A 21,399-nucleotide genomic window follows, 5' to 3' on the forward strand; every position below is an offset into this window, starting at 1 on the left:
GTTCAAAATATTGGGAGGGGGGTTTAATGTGTGGGAACCATGCCTGCATTTCCCTTCCTTCTACACTACAGAAATGGACATCATGGGAAACAGAGCAAAAGCAATCCATGGGGCTGTGTCTTTCCATGCCCCACTTTCTCTCTCTCCCCAGAAGTACAGAGTTATAAGACTAGCCTCGGTGAATGCAGCAGATGTGTCACAAAAAGAGAGGCAGACATAACATGGAAAGGATAGGTTCCTCCACCACAAAAAGGAACAGCAGTCCAGTCAGTTTCCATCTATGCTTTCCCCCCCAGGGGTACCGAATGGGGCAGCTCTCCCCTCCTCTGTTCTGCTGCCCACATCCAGCTCCACTAGGGTTTCGGAGGCGGCTGCTGCTGCTGCTGCTTAGCTTAGCTTGCATGCTGTAGGCAGGCACAGAGGGTAGGGTCAGCTAAGGCAGGATTCTAGGTCTGAAACACACTGCAGAAGTGATCCAGATTGAGACCGCTTTAGCTGCCCTGGCTCAGTGCTAGGGAATCCTGGGAGATGTAGTTTAATCTGTGGCACTAGAGCTCAAAACTACAATTCCCAGAAACCCTCGGCATTGAGCCACGGCGGTTAGTCTCAAAACTCGACTCCGGTCAATCCCTACTACGCATGCGCGGCTTCAGAGCGGGGAGGGGTTTCCTTCTCTGGCCGAATGTGGGAAGGAGAGAGGGCGGGGTGGAAGACCCCCTGCTACGCATGCGCGGCTTCGGAACAGGCGTTCTTCTCTGGTGGAATGTGCGAGAGGGAGGGACACATATAGAGGAAGCGCAGGGTGACGTCAGCGCGTTACGCCTGCGCATTGTGGAGCACCCCCTGCTACGCACGCGCGGCTTCGGAACCGGGGTTGTTCTCCTCTGGCCGAACGCGCGAGAAGGACGTCAGCGCGCTGCGCCTGCGCAGTGTGGAGGGGCCCTTTGTTTCCGGAAGGAGGGCAAGCGGTGTTTGGGGGGCAGAGATAGGGCCCTCTCTTTGCGCAGGCGCAGCTGTGTCTCTTATACCCCCGTCGCGCGCGGAGGGGGCGGCCAGTGTCAGCGCCGCTGTCGACTCGGGAAGGCGCCTCTATGGCGATGAACTACAACGCGAAGGAGGAGGCCGCGGCGACGGCGGCGGTAGACGGACACCCTTCGGGCCCCGGGAGCAGCGGCCTGGGAGTCGGCGGAAGCGGAGTGTCCGGGACTGTGGGGGCCGCCCTGAAGAGCCGCAAGCCGGACAACACGGCCTTCAAGCAGCAGCGCCTCCCGGCCTGGCAGCCCATCCTCACGGCCGGCACCGTCCTGCCCGCCTTCTTCGTCATCGGCCTCATCTTCATCCCCATCGGCATCGGCATCTTCGTCACCTCCAACAACATCCGCGAGTACGAGGTAACGAGCGCTGCACACTCCATCTCCCAGGAGCCTCGGCCACGCGGGCCAGTAGCCTGGGACTCAGGGAGATGGAGAGCACAGTTTGGGGCTACTGTCATAATATCCAGGGCTCAGCAGTGCTCCCACCCAAACCTTTGGACTTCAGCTCCCAGGAGCCTCGGCCATGCTGGCCAATACTCTGGGATTCTGGGAGTTGAAGTCCAAAATCTTGTTAAAGGGCCCAGGAAGGAACTGGGGAAATGGCCACACTGCGCTCCGTGTAGCATCTGTGGGCCATTGAGCATATACACTCGCCCCTCCCTATTTGCTAGGGCTGGGCGCACAGGACCCCCTGGATGTGGGAAGACCAGAAATAACAAGAGCACCTGAGAGGGCACCTCTCTAGGAAGCTCTAGGTCCTCCAGGGCAACAGACACTGGCCCTGGGACTGCCCTGGAGGAGCTACAAAGGCCTAGTAGAGTATTCTCTAGGAATCTTTGGTTAGAGTTGACCATAGAGTTGCACTGGAGGACCTAGAGATTCCTAGAGAGAACATATTGACCAAATCCATGAATAATCAAATCCACAAATATCAAAGCTGCAGATATGGAGAGATGAATGTGTACACACTCTTGGGCCTTGGACCCCACCGCTGTTGCCCAATTAACACAGACCCTTTAACAAAAATCTTGGTTCTGAAAGGTAACTGATATTGGAAACATGGATGTGTGTTCGAACGGCAGACAAGCTTTTACTGAAATGATATCCAAACTTTATTAAACAGATATGCCAAGCAAAAGTCACTTAATTGCGTGTGAATAAGGCAGTTGTTGTTTCGTGCCCTTGTCTTACTTGTTTCAGGTGGTAAGCTTACTTTCTCAGTTTTAACTTTGGGCCTGAACAGACAGGCCAAGACAAAGCTGCTTCAGGTCACTTTGGAGGTATTTATGCTGTCTAATACATGCATGTGTCTTAAAAGGCCAGAAGCCATGCCAAAGTCATGCTCCAATCCTAAGGCCTGGAGCGAGGCTTTGGCGCAGCTTCTGGCCTCTTCAGATGCGTGTGTCATTTAAACACGCATCTTAAAATCTTAAAACAGGTCTAGGTTGCTTTAAATGCAGTCTTTGCCTCTTGTTGCATTTTGGGGTTTGTAGTTTAGGAAGGTGCATACCTCCAAAGTGACCTGAAGCAGCTTTTATTTTGGCCTGTCTCTACGGTCCCCTTGTTGCAATGACAGTTTCCTTATTTCACTCTCCTCAGAGAACAAATATTATTGTTCTCAAGGACACTCATACAGTCTTCCTTCTGGCATACCTTCCCTAAGCCTAATTAATAATCCTGCCTCCCAGGCTAATTCTATCCCACAAGATATTTCCCTACAAAAACTCCCTCACTTGGATTTCTTTGTTGGTTTCAAGTCCCTCACTTCTGGACTTTAACTCACTTCTTCCCTGGAATCCTCAATAATCCGTCCCTCTCTGGGCTCAACATGACCCTATCTGCCTTTTCAACTGTCACTAACAGGATGGATGGAGGAGGAGGAGGCTGCGTCTGCACAGGAGAAACAGCGCAGGTTGACACCACTCTCCTGGGATTGGTACCTTGACAAGGTCTTTGGCCTTCTCCTCTGGCTAAGAAGGCTTAAAATGTATTGCCAAACTACAGTTCCCAGGATTGTTTAGTATTGGGCCAAGGCAGTTAAAGCAGTCTCAAACTGGATTGTTTCTGCAGTGTATTTTGGACCCTAGACCAAAAACTGCATTCATTCTGCATTGCAGATGCACCCTAAGAGAGAGGGAGGGAGCCAGTTGAGAGGTGGGTTCCCAGGAAAGGGTATCTCAAGGTGCAGAAATAATGCAGTTTGATACCAGTCCAACTGCTGTGGCTCTATCCTGCAGAGTCCTGGGATTTGCAGTTTGGTGAGATATTCAGCCTGGTCTATCAGTGAGCACTGGTGCCTCACCAAACTTCAAGACCTAGGATGCTGGGGCATGAAGCCATGACTATTAAAATGGTGTGACACTGGTTTAATTCTGCAGTGCGGATACACCCACAGCCTCCCCTTGAGCCAGAGGGAAGGAATGTGGCTCGGCCTGACTGGTTTTTCCTTGCCTCACCAGACTCATTTTGTTCAGAAGGCCATTGAATGGACTAATGGCCCCAGAGGTGATGCAGGAGAGCTTAGTGGCAGGCTAATTGCCTGGATTGCGCAAGGTCCAGATCAGAGTCTGGAAAACTACAGCACTTTCAGATTGCTGGACAGTGCCAAGGACTCTCAGCCAAAATGGTCAGTTAGCTGTGCTGTCAGGGAGAATCTGGGAATCGTTGTCCCACCCAAGTGACTTTTCCGAGTTCGAATGCAGGGAAAGCTCTCACCTGAATAAATGTATGGACCTAAACCTCTTTGTTAGTCCTGGCTAGAGTAGACCCATTGAGTCAGTTGCCTATGTGTTGATTCACCATTCAAGAATGGATTGAATGGGCCCGTTCTGCTTAGGATGCCAGCCTTATTTGCATGCCAGTGGTAGCCACTGCCCTTGTGTTACTGTTACCTGTGTCTGGTGCATACGTTTAAGTATAACATCTGCATAAGGACACTTGCATGGCTTTGTGAATAGCTCACATCCTGTATAAACCAGCCTTTTTCTTATCACTTGTTTCATACAGATTTTTCCCTGGTATGATGTGTGTCGGATAGAGAAAATGAGGAAATGGCTTTTCTATGAAAGCCAAAACTGCAGGCAGATATAATTAATAACAATGTGTGCATGTATATACGCATACACACACTGTAAGTTTTTGGTATTACAGTATATATTAACAGTAGAAATACGAAAACAGTTCAATAATTATAAGAAAGATTCCACATCGCATTCCTGACTTCTTTTTTTTCTTTTCTTTTTTTGGAGACTATTATTTCTTATCCCAGAATGGCCATTTTTGATCTAGTGCTGGCTTATGATGCTGACAGTCTTTGGCCTGAAACAGATGGGCCGAAAAGTGCAGAGTGTGGCTGCCCCGGCACTGATTGCGCCAGGGCCGCAACAACCACATAGCCCAAGCTCTGATCTGGATGTCGCCACAGTCCTTAACCAGGCCAGCAGAAGGAGCAGATCTTGTCCACTCCTTTTTGTCCCGGTTCTTCAGTGAAGACGCGGCCTTGGCGCAGCTGCTGGTGCGTTCGGGGCATGTGTCATCTACCAGTAAATGCTGTATGTTGATAGAGTGGGAATATTAAATATTAGATTTGTGGCATTGGATAACATGTTTTAAGGTTGGTAAGGAAGGAGCTGGAAGGCCACACTCTGAAGAAACAGAAGGCTTAGTTGATTAGGAAAGAAAAATATTGGAAAGAGCTGTGGTACATGAGGTAAAGCAGATTGAAGCTTGAAGGTAAGGTGCACATAAGACTTGTTGAATTGGACTACTGTTCTGTTGAAGAACATTTTGAATTTTCTTTCTTTCAGAAAGCTGGACAAATACAGAAAGAGTTGAGCTTACTTTGTGGGCTGCTTCAGAAATTACCTTTGTCTACTCAAGAAGGAAGAGGGACCCCCCCCACACACAGACATACACACATACACGTGTACACCATGTACTAATGCCCAAAGGCTCTGTACAAAAATATGTTATGTGGATTTTGCATACCTGGTGTATTGGAATTGTGTGCTAATTTTGCACTTAACCCTTTAGGTAATATGAACAAACATGCACAGTTGTGCCAGAGCAATATCCAAAGCATCTCTTTGCTATTTTTGCAGATATTCTCCAGTTGTTGGGAAGTCCTTTATTATGCAGAAAAATAGGGATATGTTAGTCTTCAAAGCTGTATGTGAGACTAATTTTTCATAGTGAGATCTATGTAATCTGAAGAGCATATATAGAGTTTCATATTCATTATTTGCTTTCCCCATCTTCTGGGTGTGTTCCTTGTATATCTTCGGGCACAGTGGTTGGGAAAGTAATTGTAACCAAAGAATACAAGAATGACATTAACAAGACTATACCTTTGGGGCTAAATCTCATAATCATAATCCTCTGATCTAAGTTATGTGAGCATTAAATGGGTAGCAGGATGTTAAATTAACTTTTGGGGAACTCCGTTTTTCTCGGTGGGCTTATTTCCGATTTTCAACGGATTTACCTCCCTGTGGAGAGCTATGGAGAAAGTGGCCTTATTCGCAAGGATTCTAATTTTTAGAATTGTGAAGATGACTTGAAGTCTAAGCAGTATTTAGTAAGGGGAAGTAGGATTCTTAAAAGCAAATTTGGTATGTCAGTAGTATAGTGGATGATGGGGAATGAGCCTTTAAACCATAAGTTATAGCAATTAGAAGGAACTTCTTGCTTCTGTTTTCCATTAGATTATGACCCACGTTCTCAAGTATGTTTTCTTGGAGAGAAATTTTTAATGATAGGATGAGAAACGACTTGATCAAATGCAGGTTGCGGGTGGTGATTAAAGATCAACTGTGATCATAACTATGTAAAGGGACTTATCAGTCTAGCTGCTGTGTGCCAGAGAAGGGGAGTGTGTGTGTCTTTCCATGTATTGCTGTTGCAGATCACAGCAGCCCTAACCAGATAACTCAGGTTGAGGGTTCATGAGACGTGCAGTCCAACTATATTGGAGGGACACATATTCCCCATCCTTGCTGTACATAGTCTGCTTAAAAGAAGTTTGGTTACATGTATTCAGCATTTGTCAACTGAATTCTATGGCCTTGATGCTTCTGTGTGCAGAGTTCAGCATCATGCACAGGGCAGTAGCCTTACGTGATGCTGCATACAGTGAGAACTTATAACAATCATTGATTTTTGTGTGTGTGACCATTATCATAGTGTTAATCAATAAGATGCACTAAAACATTAGGCAAGTATACCAGGAGATATTTTCAGTAAAGCCCTTGGGAACTGTCTGGGTTTAAATGTATACCAGGCATTTTATTACCTCGTTTCTTCCAGATTCTTAATATGTTTCTGAAACTATAATTGATATGTTAAGGTAGAAGTAGAATACAGGAGTTAAGATTTCTGCTAGGTGGCGTTTGACTGATTCCAGTATTTGAGGTCAGTGTGTGATTTATGGCTTGGGCTAAATCCTGAACACATTGTTTTTTGTGAGGTTTTCAGGTTCTGGAAGAGTTTATTCCTGATGCTTCACCAGCATCTGCAGATGGCAACTTCAGAGATGATGAATACATTGTTTTAAAAAATCTATTGTCGGTACTGTGTATATAATTAAGTACTGTTATGGCAAGCATAAATCTAAACAGGAGTGTAGTCATAGTTTATACAGATTATTGCTGCATATCAACACACAGATAATATTTTGGATTTCAGAAAAGTTATGGAACTATAACCTCAAGTATGTAGAGAAATCTTGTAGTACCTTTGAGACTAACTCAAAGAAAGAAGTTGGCAGCATGAGCTTTTGTAGACTTCAGTCTACGGTACTTCCTCAGATGCTTTTGGTGAAGTAGACTGAAGTCTACGAAAGCTCATACTGCCAACTTCTTTCTTTTAGTCTCAATGGTGCTACAAGATCTCTCTACATACTGATTCTATAGACTAGCATGGCTATACGCTTGAATTTATAATCTCAAGGCTTTTAAAGGTACTGAATGTTTCTTTTATGTATGTAATCTCCCTAGCTCAAATTTTAAACATTTTAGAAACAGACTGGATGAGCTGTTCAGTTTTAGGGAAGTGGATGAGATGTCGGTTCTGGGGGAGTTGGAAGAACTGCTTTCCACCAGATCCAGGATAACATGAGACAGTTAAAATAATAGTATTATTGAACTAATTCTTCACATTCATCTTGTATTAAAAATGAATGTTTCATATTAAAATGAATGTCTCATTTAGTCAATCTTTGAACTACTTTAAAAATCCAAAAACAAGGTTGCAGTGTTCTTTTTGTCCTCCTGATGCACTGTGTTGTGCTAATCGCTTCTAAAAATAAGCACCTTTGTTTCCATGCATAAGGACACAAAGCACTTCTCTCAATCTGTCAATACTGAATAGGTTGCTCCTCTACTGTTTCTAACAGCAGCTATTCAGCTTTTCATTAGGGCAAAATTGCAACAGCCTATACAGTGAGAGATGCAGGCTTCTTTTCATCTTGCTAGTGCCCAAAATATTATGGTTTAAGTCCATTCTGCTAAAACTATTTACAATGCAAAGTGGGGCAAATACAAAAGTTTTAAATTGTGTATTCAGTATAAATTTCAACAGTGTCTAAATGGTGTATACTTGACTTGCAACTTAAGATTGCCCTTTTACACTTGATTAAGCTTGTTTATGCAGTTCTGTATTCTCCACTAACATCTTTTAATCTTTTATCCTGGATATTATTCACATATTAAGACAAAAGTGAAGTTCTCTTTCCAAAAGAAATGGTGAAGCAGAAAGGTTACAGATACCTCTTGAGATTACTTCTGAGTGTGAACACTTGTAGTTTCTGTTGTTTTAAAGCAACAGTCCAGAAATAACCATCTTAGTGTAAGCATGTTCATGTGACTTGTTTAAGCCAGGAGCATCCAGATTGTTTGGCCTCTTGGGTGGAATCTTTGTGATCATGCTCAGAGCTTTCTAGAAAATCTGGTGAGCTGCAGTTTCAGTCTCAGAAAACAAATGATGTCAATGATTGGAACAAGAGGTATTCTTCACAAAAGAGCATCTTGTATGAAATGTCTAAACATGATTTTATCTCTTGAACACACTAAATATATCTTGATCACATTAAAACATATCCAAAATGAGTTTTTTTAGTTGTCACAAAACCAATTTAAAAGATTAGGAGAACTTCTATATGTACTAGAGCATAAATATTGCTACACATTAATTTGGATTTCTCTGTGTCAACAACAGTATTGAATGAGATGTACTCAAGGTCCCTGTCACTGTAGTGTCTTGTAGTTTTGGTTGCAACCAAAACTGGAAAGGCTTGATTCAAAAACTCTGCAGTGCCACCTTTCCTGGTGTGAGAAATAAGAAGGATTTTTATACTGCTCCCATATCTAGATGAAAGAAGTGGTATTAGGACTCATTCTAGTCTCCTGGAGATTTTATATAATGTTAGACTGTAAAGTTTAGATCAGACAGCCGTGGATATTAACAGATCTATAGTATGTTGTGAGTAGCCTGGGAGGAGTCCAAACAGATTTCCATGGGACTTCATTTCCTAGAACCTCTGCAGATGCATGCTGAAGTCAGCAAGAATATTTAGTGAGATACCCGGGCTGTCTGTTATTTTGAACTGAGATGCAATGTGCAGTGGAGGGGCTGGTTTTTGCAAGAGGATTGGGAACCTTTCATGGTACTTACAGTGTTACGATTCCACTTTAACTGCCATGGCAATGTACTGTGGCATCTGGGGATTTGAATTTTAGGGAGAGATATATAAAGTTCTTAGTCAGGGAGTTTTAGTGCCTTATCAAGTTGCAAACCCCAGCTCACTGTCTCTTTGATGCATCCCACTACACTGTCATACTCTTCTGAAGAACCTTAACACCTTCCAGAGTGACACCCAATAACACATGGAAGGACTGGTGCTTGGAAGGAAAACCAACAAGTAATGTACTGCATGCACATACAGGAGTCATTTTAAGCATGTGTCTGGGTTTTTTGGATCTTGCCTCTACAATAATGTTTGTTATTTTCTGTTTGAAAACGTTTGTTATTGTTTCATCATATACATAACAAGAAATGGTTTACAAGAATTACAGTGGCAGTTTAAGTAATAAAAATAAGGTAATGTAAAATACAATATCAAAGGACTGGGACTCACCAGAACAAAATTTCGGGATGACTTCAATAGAAATGTAAGACAGAGCTTTTGAAATGCCATAAAGTACAATATAGCCCAGACGCCACTGTGCCATAGAGTCTTTTTCTGCCTAATCTTCAAAGTATATTCCCCATTTGATGAGTTAATAACTTACTATGATAGTTGCCAGTTGGAGTATCAGTGATAAAATGCTTCTGTGTGTGTTGTGGCTTATGATCATCTCTCTCTGTCCCCCTTTTATTTTGCAGATTGATTATACAGGAGTAGAACCAAACAGTCCCTGTCATAAATGTTTAAATGTGTCCTGGAACAGCACACCTTGCCAGTGTACAATTTACTTCACATTGGATCATCCTTTTGAGGTATGTTACTGTATGTGTGCATGCATATATTACAGTATGAAGTGGCTCTGTTTCTGCACTTCTACACAACACCTTATTTGATGATGTTCTATATCTCTTTTCTTTCCTAAACAAATCCTTGTTGTATGCTCTGTTTTTAATTAGTTTATCTGGCACCACAAAGTTTACCCAGTTCCTGATTTACTCACTTGTTCTACCTATCTCTGAAATATGGTGGAATGACATTTTATGGCAAGCTTTTTCTAAAGAAGAAAACCCCTTAGGAATTAAACCTGGGTTGCACATGTTCAGTTTGTCAAGGATTAGAGAGCCTTTCTTTTTTCTTCTTCTAATATCCCATTTTTAGAAATCAGCAGTAGAAAATCCTTAGAGACTCCCTCCCACTTGTAGGAGCCCTTTTGTTGGCATATTATTGGTTTGTTGTTACCCTACCTTTTTCCTAGTGATGGGTAACAACAAATTTAAAACAGTAGAAATATAAAACAATGCAAAAGCTTTAGAAAGGTATAAAGTTAAAAAACAAGCAATTTATAAACATTACACATTAGGAAGATTAAAATGTATTGAAAAATATTTGCAAAGCTTGATATCTGAATTGCACAGCATTTAAAAGTCAAACCCTCATCAGATTGAAAAAGCCTGATGGTATAAAAAGTTTTTAACCTGCTGCCAAAAGGAGAGCAGGGATGGAGAGCAGGGAGGGAGTTCCAGAGTCTAGGAGCAGCTACCAAGAAGCCCCTTTCCCTTGTTCCCACCCAAAGAGTCTGAGACGGTGATGAGACAGAGAGAAGTGTCTTTCTGAACAACCTTAGCCCTCTAATGGGGGTTCATAAAGGGAGATATGGTTTTTCAAATAACCTGGACCCAAGCCATATAGGGCTTTATAGGTCAAAACCAGCACTTTGAATTGTGCCCGGAAACAGACTGCCAGCTAATGGAGCTGTTATAGCAAGGGAGTTTTATGCTCCCTTTAGCCAGCTCCAGTTAACAACCTGGCTGCCGCTGTTTGTGTCAACTGAAATTTCTGAGCACTTTTTCAAAGGCGGCTCCATATAGAGTGTGTTACAGAAATCCAAAGCATGATGTAACCAAGGCCAGTACCACACCAGCCAGATCTGACTTTCCTAGGAATGGGCACATGGGAAAAACTACATCAGTGTTGGTTTTAAACTCTGGATTGCAGTCCCCTAGCGCTGGTAGATGTTTAAATGCATCTTTTAAACTTGGCTTTTAAAAAGTCAGTGTAGAAGTATTTTAAATATGAATTGTCTAAGGTCACATTTGACAAAGCAAACAGATATCTTGAAGCCTGTTCTTCACTGTGCCCGGAGCCGTAACCACGCTCCCTCTGTTTGATTAATGTTGGCTTTTCCAAGGCTAATAAATGTGCATAGGTTGTGGTCTGTGCCTCTGCATAGAAAATTAAGCATCCCCATCCATGGTGTCACCTAGTGCAAGGGGGAGCTACAGGGGAGACTGTGGTGGGCAAAAGGGTGTGTTGGCTCTTCTCCTTTGCTGCAGTCTCCTCCTGAGGAGGAAGCTGCCACTTCGGTAAAGCCAGGAGGGGTCCCCAAGGCCATGGGTTTTTGTAGCATATCAGTAGGGCTGCTTTTTTATTTGAAGCAGCCTGGTATATGAAGGATTGTACATTGGAAAAAATAGCATTTTGTTTTGATTTGCAGAGCAATGTGTTCATGTATTATGGACTATCCAATTTCTATCAAAACCACCGGCGCTATGTGAAGTCTCGGGACGATAGCCAGCTAAATGGAGATAATAGTTCCTTATTTGTAAGTAAATTATTTATTTATCTCATGTCTTTAGCTTTTAGCACTCCTGATGGCTTTTAGAATGTCAGAGTAAATTATATAGATAAAATTGAACATTTTTTAAAAATGTTTCCATAGGTGGATACTTCCCAGACTTTCCTGCTTGCCCACCCTACCTGGTGCTCCTCTACTGTTTAAATAAATCTAGGTAGTTTCCTCATTTGTATAACTTGGATCCTAAGCAGTGCACAGAGAACTTGTAGAAAGGGATTCTTCCTAGTGTCTCTGACTCACTGCTGTCCCTCTAAAGGGGTGAGGGCTCCTCTTTTATAGCTTGAGGGATTTCTAGGTGAAAGGGAAATTGCTCCAGATCAGGCGGGTATTCCTGTTCATCCTGTTCAGTATTTTCTGACCTTTCAAAGAGATTTTATAAGGAGCAATCTATAGTGGATAGGATGCTCCCATTGAAGAGTTCAACCATGTGCATCCAGTTAATTTTTAAGTGTTTTAATTATTTTATTGAAGTTACTGTTTAATGCTTTTGTTTTACTTTTGTACTTCATACTGTTTGAACTGCTCTGTTTTAATTTATGCTTTGATTCTCAGTCATGAGAAAAGCAGGATGTATTGTTAAAATAATAATAATAATAATTAACAACCTAAGTGTAAAAATAACTTTTTGCCAGCCTTAACAAACAAAAAAAAAAAAAAAAAAAAAAACAGCAGCAGCCAATTGGGTTGCTATGAACAAAAGTATCTCTTTTATTATTCCATTAATATTTCTCTACTTTGGTATGAAGAAATTGTTTCAAATAGCTTCTTTGCACATTCATCAGAGCAATCTGGTCTGCCTCTGTTCTTAAAGTGTGTGCTATTAATTTTAAGTACATTCTCCATATGAGTGTTTGAATGTACTCTTTCTTGTATGCTGAGGTTGGCTGGTAATAATTGGTTGTTTCTTTTGGCATCTGATGAAAAAAAATTGGACCATTTTAAGGTTAGCTAAGTATCTAAGCCTTTTTTTCATTAAGCTGGTGAAAGATTTATAGAAGCAGTTTTAAAATGGCTTCAGCTAATAGCTTTTTGAAAGATATTGTGAGATGTGTTTTTATTAATGCTTCTTTTCATATTAAATTTTTGTTTGCATTTTTGATATTTTTTATTGCTAGTTGCCTTGAGTTAGACTTTTAAAATGGAAAAGTGGAGTATGATCGTTCAAATGAATTCCTGGTTGTGTTTAAGCAGGAAGTTGTGCTATATCTGGTGGATTGTATTTTGACACTGTTTATTTTTAGTATTGAGTTGTTAATTATTATACAGGGAAGAGATTCGTTGTAAAAGGCTATTCTACATACCTCTCTGAAAGGAAGACAAGAATTAAATAGCATGAAGCAGCCATGAAAAGATAGCAAAATAAACATGGAGGAACACAATTCTAACCTTAATCTCTTTCTCTAGTGCAAAATAAAACCAAACAAAACCATTTTGGCCTTGGATATATGTTGTGTGTGCTTGTAGTAGGGGCACTTTTTCCTAAGATGCAAGATAATTCTACGTTGTATCTATAAATTTCACATAGTAAAATAATACTGTTGCTGGTTACAAAAAATTTGTCTTTCTAAATGTATCAGAAACAACTTCAACTTTTATCAGGAGCTATAATCTCTCTGTGTTACTCTTATTTTGGTTATTGATAGTCAAACAGCAACACACAAATTTGTTGTAATCGCAAACTAAGCTCAGTCTATTAGTTGTCTGACATACTGTTAGAGAGACTAACTTGACATACTTTTCAGACTGTTAAAACCTTCCTTTCCTGTGTTTTCAGTCTTTCCCCCTAAAACTATTCTAATTCACAGATTGTGTAATTGTAGTAGAGAATATGTTAGCTTCTTCTTTGGTAGCTACAATTATGCCATAAAATGAGAACTTCTAAAATTGATTACTGTTGAATAAACATTGTAGAGCTGTTAGCCAAGTGAGTCTCTCCTGTGGTTGTTCTTATAAACATGAACAGAAGAGGAGGAGCTGTTGCAGTATTGGTTAAACAGCCTAATATGTGTAGATTCTGGCCAGTTTTGCTTTTATGTGATCAAAATGAAAATTTTCTCCCACCCTCCCTCCCTTTGTCCCCCTCTTTTTTCCATTTCAATCAATCAGAACCCCAGTAAGGAGTGTGAACCTTACCGCACCAGTGAAGGAAAACCTGTCGCTCCTTGCGGAGCTATTGCCAACAGCATGTTCAATGGTATGTTTTTGTTAAGTATGTTACGAAATAACACTGAGCTCCAGGCTTGCACTAGGCTTAAATAAGTGCAAACTTATCAAATCCAGACATATATCCTTGCTTGTTTCTGCCTTCACATTGCCTGAGGAACTCTACCAAACAGAAATATGTTTAGTTTTCCTTAGGTAGTTTTCAGTGGTGACCTTGACTCTGTACCCACAACAGGTAGAATAATTTAACACTTTAACACCTCACACTTAGTGACAGCAGATAGTTGCTGGTCAAGTGGTAGAGCACATGCAGAAGGTGGCAGGTTCATTCTTTGACATCTCCAGGTATGGATGGGGAAGACATATACCATTCACTGGACCTGTCTGAAAATTTGGAGAGCCACTCCAAGCAATATAGGCAATTTCCCGGTAGATAAGACCCCCAAATCCTGTAGTTTGTTTTATTACTGTTAGCCCATGAAGTTGGAGTCTGCACAATACTTCTTCCTCCTCATATAGTAGAGGACCTCAGATAGCAGAGGACCTCAGATAGTAAGGAGGGTTATTAATAGTTTACAATCTGTAACTGTAACTTTTGTCTTGTTTGGGTTGTTCTTTTTTAAAAAAGAAAAAAATAGGCAAATAACTGTTCTTCACAGATCTGCATATTATGTCTGTGCTTTGAAGCCTCATGTCCCTACAATCACAGTAACTATCATGAAACAGGGTTTACATCTAGAAATTAGATGGAGAAATAGCAACACTTAGCTTCTGCAAGTGATAGAATTCAGTTAAAGCATGAAAAGGAATGTTGAAAGTGATGAACTGTTACTCATTTTTCCTTCTAGATACACTGACATTGTATCGTATTGAGCCTAACGAAACAAACCCTATACTTATTCATCTGACTAAAAAGGGAATTGCTTGGTGGACAGACAAAAATGTTAAATTCAGGAATCCTATGGGAGATACAAAAAACTTGACTGCACTTTTCCATGGTAAGATATCATTGTGGACTATTATTCAGGATGTGGATAGCACAATTTAAAGGTTCAGATTTTGATTTTTCTCTCAAATAAGTCTTGGGAGGGTATCTTTTTGGAAGCTGAAGTCTGAACTGAACTTGTTTTTTGCTTTGAAGGAAAGGAGGAACACTTCATTGAATCTTAAATAGAAAGCATGCAGTCTTGAGAAATAGAGGTTGCAGAGGAGAAAATTGTCTAAGGGTGTTTATAGCTTTGCATGCATGATTTTTAGGTGCTTTGCTTGACTGACTGGTTTTTTTCACTTCTGTATTCTTAAAATTGCTGTTCTTTGGGTTATTTTTAAATTCTTTCACAGTAGCTCTTCTGATACATTCATTTCTCATTGCAGCCATATTTTTCCCTTTTTACTCTGGTACTTCGACCAATTGTTCAATATTGTTTAGTGGAAGACATTAAAAGTTAAGGTAACCAGTAAATGATACTGGACATAGTATTTTACTCCTTGCAAACACTTTTAGGGAATAAGCTACACAAACATTGGCTGACATCCTATAACAGGAAACACAACATCAGGTTTCACCTAGGTGGAACTGTGCCACAATTCCATTTCTCCCCACCGCAAGAGTTTCCTTCTGCTGGTTCCACTTTGCAGGGACATTTAGTGACTAGGGAGAGTGGAGGTAGTCAGAGAAGTATCTGACTGTTTTCTGAGAGCCAGAACCAGAACAGTACTATCCAGTGGCACCTTGGGAAGAGCCCAGGAGTTGCTTGAGGATGCTTTTGTTGTTCTGCATCCATAGCCTGATGTTTTTCCAATGTATCTCACTCTCCATAAAATGATTGTGGAGAGGGGCTGCTAGAGGAAGAGGATAGAGGTTGTGAATTGCTCCTGCCAAGCTACCGTAAAAACAAGTTTATCTAGGTTGGTGCTAGTTCTGCATATGTCACTAGTAGGATTCCCACTGTTGTGTGCATATAATCCCTCTCCCTTTTCTTCTTGGTATAGCTACAAGCTGTTGTTTTTTTAAAAAAAGTTGGAGCAGTAAGGGAGCTTGGAGTTTGAGTGGGGTCTGCGGGCTTCTTACAGCTGAAAACAGCTTTTTGCCTAGGTGTATGCTTTGCCTCCACAGATATTGATGTTTGGTTTCCTTTTCCTTTTTTAAGGCACATCAAAACCTGTCAACTGGCCCAAACCAGTGTATTTGCTAGATTCAGATCCAGACAACAATGGGTTCATCAATGAAGACTTCATTGTGTGGATGCGTACTGCAGCACTACCTACATTTCGTAAACTTTATCGCCTTATAGAAAGGAAGGATAATCTACTTCCTACTCTGCCAGCGGGAAACTATTCTTTGGTTATAAACTACGGTATCCTTTATTTGAAAGTTCCAAAAGCTTCAAGTAAACTTTGAAGTCATTAAACAGGTAGTAAATCAGGACGTACAGGTAAAGAAAAGCCGATGTATTTCCTTTTAAATGTGTAGGCAGAGCCAAAAGAGGGTTACATAACTATTTGAATGACATTTCTCCTGATCCAAACGTTGGCTTTGATGACTAAGCTGATTCAAAGATTCCAGGTAGTGCTGCTTATATGTTGCATTCCCAAAATCTTTTTTTTTTAATTTGTTGAAAGATAAAAGCTCTTGCCATTCTCTAATTCAAGGTGGACAATTGGTGTAGGGCCAGGACCACTTTTCATGTTGACCACCTACTCAAGGGTTGCACTTTCCCCTCCCTGTTTCAAACCTTTTTGTTTTTTCACCTCTTCTTTGCAGGAAGATTCCAATACTGTAAGAGATCTAACAGCAGAAATGCTCATTGTTGATGTTTCTGACGTTGCTTAAGATTCAAAGTTTAAAAGGGCCCCAAATGTCCACTAGTCGCAGTTACTTTATTTCAGTAAATATTATTAAAGTTATTATTAGTATTAAAAAGAAAATTATCCCAACACTCACATAGAAGATTCTTAATATTGTAAAAGTACATTAATCACAAATAGATGAAATTCATGAAATTTTACATTTAATTTATTTAATATGATATTTACTAGGGAATATCGCTTGCTGTGGTATTGACTGTGCTGCTGACTGCAAATACACTTTCCCATAGACTAAACCTTGGTCTATCTTTGTCCCAGGAGTTGTTTTTTTGTTTTGAAAAAGCTCCTCTCCCAGCCTCAAAGTATATGTGTAGGTGATCTAATGTATAGACCAGATGAAATTACCCTCTTTGGTCCCTAGAAGGCATGGGGGGCTTTTTAGGTGATTTAAATTGGAAAGTGGAGTCACATTGAGACTACTGTAGGGACTGCTTTTCCAGTAGATAAAACCCTCCCCCCATCCTGTAGTTTGGGTTAGGCTCCTCCCACTCACTCCAGATAGGCAGGCAGTAAAAAGAGACCTTCTGGTGACCCCACATCAGTGGAGCTAGCCCTAGAAGGCCAGTCTTGTCCTGCGTCTCAATCCAGTACGATGTGTTTGCTGTTGCTTGTCCACTACAGCCACTCCAGTCCTTTTCTTCTCCAAATGAAATTATCCTCTTTGGTCCCTAGGGGGGCTTTTTAGGTGATTTAAATTGGAAAGTGCAGGCCTTGGCAGGGGTCGCATTGAGACTACTGCAGGGACTGCATTGCTTCACAGACTGCACTTGTTCACCTTTGCTGTACAAAGTATTACACTATGACTATATCTGCGGGACTGGTACCTTTGGTTTCAGTTACCTGCATCTGAAAAATATGGTTTGCTTAGGCATCTGGAGGTCCTCCAGTGCAATTTTGTGGTCAACTTCCATTGTAAATATAAGGTTCACTATTATCCACAATTTTCACTAACAGGTAAGTTTGAGAACATATCCCCTGTGGATATGGGGGTTGTACTGTACATTGGTGTGGGATATTTACCTTTTAGGTTACCAGTGTGTAAAGAGGTCTGTGTAGGTAGGGTCTGTGCCTGTAGCCACACCTCAGATAATGCATAGCTCCTCTTAGCATAGCTACATCTAGCTACACTTTCTATGTACTCACATGTACATCTCAGGCAGATAAGCATTCCTATGTAGACTTCTGTGAGCTTTGACACTCTGTACAATTGGGTTCCCATAACTCAAAGAATTCACCATGCATGGATATGTATGCATATATATTTCCCAACTACCTATGCAAATATCCCAGTATTGGGGATGAAAATGTGAAATGGTATCCCTTCATGTGAGTAATGCATGAAGAAGACGAATGGTAGGATTGAATTTAAAAGCTAATTACGCATCTTTATGCTTAATCCCTACCATGTTGGAACCACTGACAATTTCTCATAGTAAAAGATATTGGTCTATTTCTGCTTTGCAGCCCTAGAATGGATGGGATGAATGATCAAATTCCCCAAAACCAAGCCAAACACCATATTTTCTTCTTTCTCGTAACTTCTACAGCCAGTCCATATGATTTGGAGTAATTGCCTCCACAATTCCTTTTCCAACCAATAATCTGAGTAACAAAATAGCCATAACTTATAAGATCTTGAAACCAATAATATCATTTCAAAGCACTGATGGTACATACACTCCTTTCTCTTGATGATTGGATGTTAGCATTATTGTCTCCATTGGTGAATGTTTTTCCTATACCTGAATCAGTTTATCCTGTGCACAGCTTTGATGGGAGAAAACGGATGATCTTGAGCACCATTTCATGGATGGGAGGCAAGAATCCCTTTTTAGGAATAGCTTACATAACTGTTGGCTCCATCTGCTTTTTTCTCGGTGTAGTGCTGCTATTCATACATCACAAATACGGAAATAGGAACAGTAGTGCGGACATACCCAATTAATTCCATCTCTCCAAATCACATGTACTGCATGTGCATCAAGGCCAGTCCAGAATGGACACTGCTTTTCAAAGCTATCCCTGGTAAATGTTACTCATGACACTGAATGCATAAGTATATCTGAAGCCTTGTTTCCCTTACAATGGACTAACTTGAGGATAATAGCTATAAAAGTTAACTTAAATAAAAATTGTGCAGGTTAGCAGATTTTTGACATTTTCCTCTTGCTGGACAAGTGCCATGATGCGCATATAGTCTTCCCTCACCTAATGCATCTGCTGCTTGTTTGTTCATATACTTTGTAATATGTCAGTACTGTGTACAGACTGTGTGACAAGATTGTGTTTAGGATAGAATAGCTTTGTTAGTGTTTGGGGGATATAAGAATGTGCTGGTGCTACTGGAAGAAAAAGAGAGCTGTCCACTGTGTTGTCTCACATGACATTGTGCGCATAGGCTTCATGCTCCCTACCGCACTTACTGTATTCAACTTATACAGATCATTCTGCATTGAGCTCATTCTACATGTTTAAAGGTCAGACCACTTTCCACCAAATGTGCTAGGCATGTGAAATTGTGCAAGAAGCTTACCTCTTGATGAGTGTCTCTTAAAAGCTGCTTTCCACATGGGAGTAACTGCTATATATAAAGCTCTTTTGTTAAATTGTACATGCTTTTGTCTTACACCCAGCACCTTGTGTTGTTCAAATCTCATAGCATGTCTTCTGCAGAATTGGGGAGACTTTATTTTGAAAGCTAGGCACAACCGTGTGTCAAGTACTGAAATTGTCTCCTTTGATTCAAAGCAAGGTGTGTCCACAATTCATCATTTATTCCTAATTCAGAAGAAGCATTAAACTTCTAAGAGTTTTCCAGCTCCTTAAGTTCCTTTGCTCCTCAGATGTAACTTAGCTTGCTAATAAAAAGCAAGCAATAAAATCGCTGTGGTGGCATAAGTGGGGACTTTTGCATCTTGCAGATTTTCAATCAAATCTGTCCAGATTTTAAGAAACCCACTCACTGATAATAAAATTGTACATGTTGTATTGCTATGTACATGGAGATTATATTATTTGAAACTGGTTTGTCTGAATATTTGCTATTGAATAAATCTGTTTTTGTTTATGAAAATATCATTAGCAAAAATGTGTGTGTGGCTTTTTTTAAAGTAGCTCAATTTTGGATGGCAATCCAGAGGACAGAAAAGTTAGTCAAGAGAACAGGAGCTCAAAACTTCCCAATATAGATTAGTACACAGGCACTATTGTATGTACAGCGCTGTGTAAATTTACAGCGCTTTATAAATAAAGGTTAATAATAACAGGCACTTTAGACCCTAAGAGTCATTACATCATTTTATATATAGAATAATTTGAAAATCAGGAATACAGTAAAAATGAGTATGGAAACAACTGTGTAAGGAGTCTGAAGCAGAAGTATCATGGTGGCACTACAGAATAAATAGTAGATGGTTGGCGTTATCGACTTAAACACTTTTCTTTCACAATTATAGTACCCCCCCCCCCATGGAACTGACACATTCACCATATTGTGCAAATATGAAGGCCAATATTTCTAGGGCTTCATGAATACTTATCAGGGAGCGTCTAACTTAATTGTCCAGGACATGCATATGAATTATATGTCCTCTTTGGGTGCTAGAGTGAAAAATGAGATGACGTGTTCTGCTTAAATTTTTAATGGAAAGGATAGAATAACAAAACAAACTGGTTTGACTGCTTGATAAAATGCTGCAATTTTTTGGACTTGACATATTTTTAACTAAATTGCTTCCCTTCTTACCTTCTTACTTCTAATATAAGAGATACCAAATTTGCTTTCTTGGATGTTTTCCCCTTGAAATTAGTGATACAAGGTGAGGACCCATTCTGTACCTCAGTTCTCCACTGGGTTACCCAAATGAACAATTCAAGCATCACTTTTTTAATTCTGCCAGCTTCGTATTTATGACTACAAGTAGTAACATAAAGTAAATTCTAGAAGCCTTGGGTGGTGGTAGTTGTTGTTTCTGTTGTGGTATGCTTTCAAGTCATTTCCAACTTATGGCAACCCTAAGGTGATCCTATCCTGGGGTATTCTTGGCAAGATTTATTCAGAGAGGGTTTGCCCTTACTTCCCTCTGAGAGAGTGTGAGTTGCCCAAGGTCACCCAGTGGACTTCTGTGGCTGAGTGGGGATTTGAGTCTCCAGAGTCCTAGTCTAACATTCAAACCACTGCACCACACTGGCTGTCTTTATAGCTTGAATGGCTTGGAGCACTCACAATGTTATAGGATCATGGCGTTGGAAGGGACCCTCAGTCTTCTCTTCATCAAGCTGAGCATGGTCTGCTCCTTCAACCTTCTTCATATGTTTTGTTCTCCATACATTTTATTCTCATTGCCCTACTCTGAACTGGCTCCAACTTGTCTATATCATTCTTAAAATGAGCACAGTACTCCTGACTGGTGCCGAACAGAGTGGGACTATTCCTTCCCTTGACTTGGAAATTATCCTTTTATTCTTCTGTTAAGATAGGCTAAGAGTGCATTTGCCCTCTGGGCAGCAGCATCACACTGCTGACTCATGATCAACTTATGATGTGTTAAATTTTCTAACTGATCTTTATCCAGAGATTTAAAAAACTTATATATCAAGCCTATGACTTAACCTCTTAACCATAAAGTGAATGAAGAAAAACTAGATAGAGGTTTCCCAGCAGCTGACTTCTCATAGAACTATCATTTTGCAAAAGCAGTTATGTACTGTAAACTGTTTTTATAAAACAGCTAGGACAAATGAGGTGTGGTACTACCATCAGTCCATCATTAGGGTTTGGCTAAAGAGCTGATTTACGTTTGTCATTTGGGTATCTTGCCACCCATGTCCTGTTTTACCACATGCCATTTTTAAAATAGATATAACCTCAGTATTAATGGCCAAGAATGAAAGACTGTGTTGTTTGTAAAGAGGAATGTGCATTGCATTGGTAAGTTATTGCTCTTCTTATAGTGGGAGATAATTTCTTGCCTAAATGCCTTGTTTTAATGTTAATCGTGCCAAATTATTAGAAAATG

At 40.6% G+C, this 21,399-nt stretch overlaps 1 protein-coding gene across 1 annotated transcript; it reads left to right on the forward strand.

Moving 5' to 3' along the window:
• Positions 1-877: 877 nt before the first annotated feature.
• On the forward strand, positions 878-19,456 carry CDC50A (cell division cycle 50 P4-ATPase accessory subunit A). The gene is made up of 7 exons (XM_089530903.1): positions 878-1,391; positions 9,414-9,527; positions 11,210-11,317; positions 13,457-13,544; positions 14,362-14,511; positions 15,664-15,870; positions 18,133-19,456. Exons 1-7 carry the CDS (start codon positions 1,092-1,094, stop codon positions 18,324-18,326), a joined length of 1,161 nt encoding a protein of 386 aa, XP_089387029.1. The 5' UTR covers positions 878-1,091; the 3' UTR covers positions 18,327-19,456.
• The last annotated feature ends 1,943 nt before the right edge of the window (positions 19,457-21,399 follow it).

The sequence above is a fragment of the Sceloporus occidentalis genome, unplaced genomic scaffold (assembly GCF_023333645.1).
Source record: "Sceloporus occidentalis isolate IW3139 unplaced genomic scaffold, rSceOcc1.0.p SCAF_6, whole genome shotgun sequence".
NCBI lineage: Eukaryota > Metazoa > Chordata > Lepidosauria > Squamata > Phrynosomatidae > Sceloporus > Sceloporus occidentalis.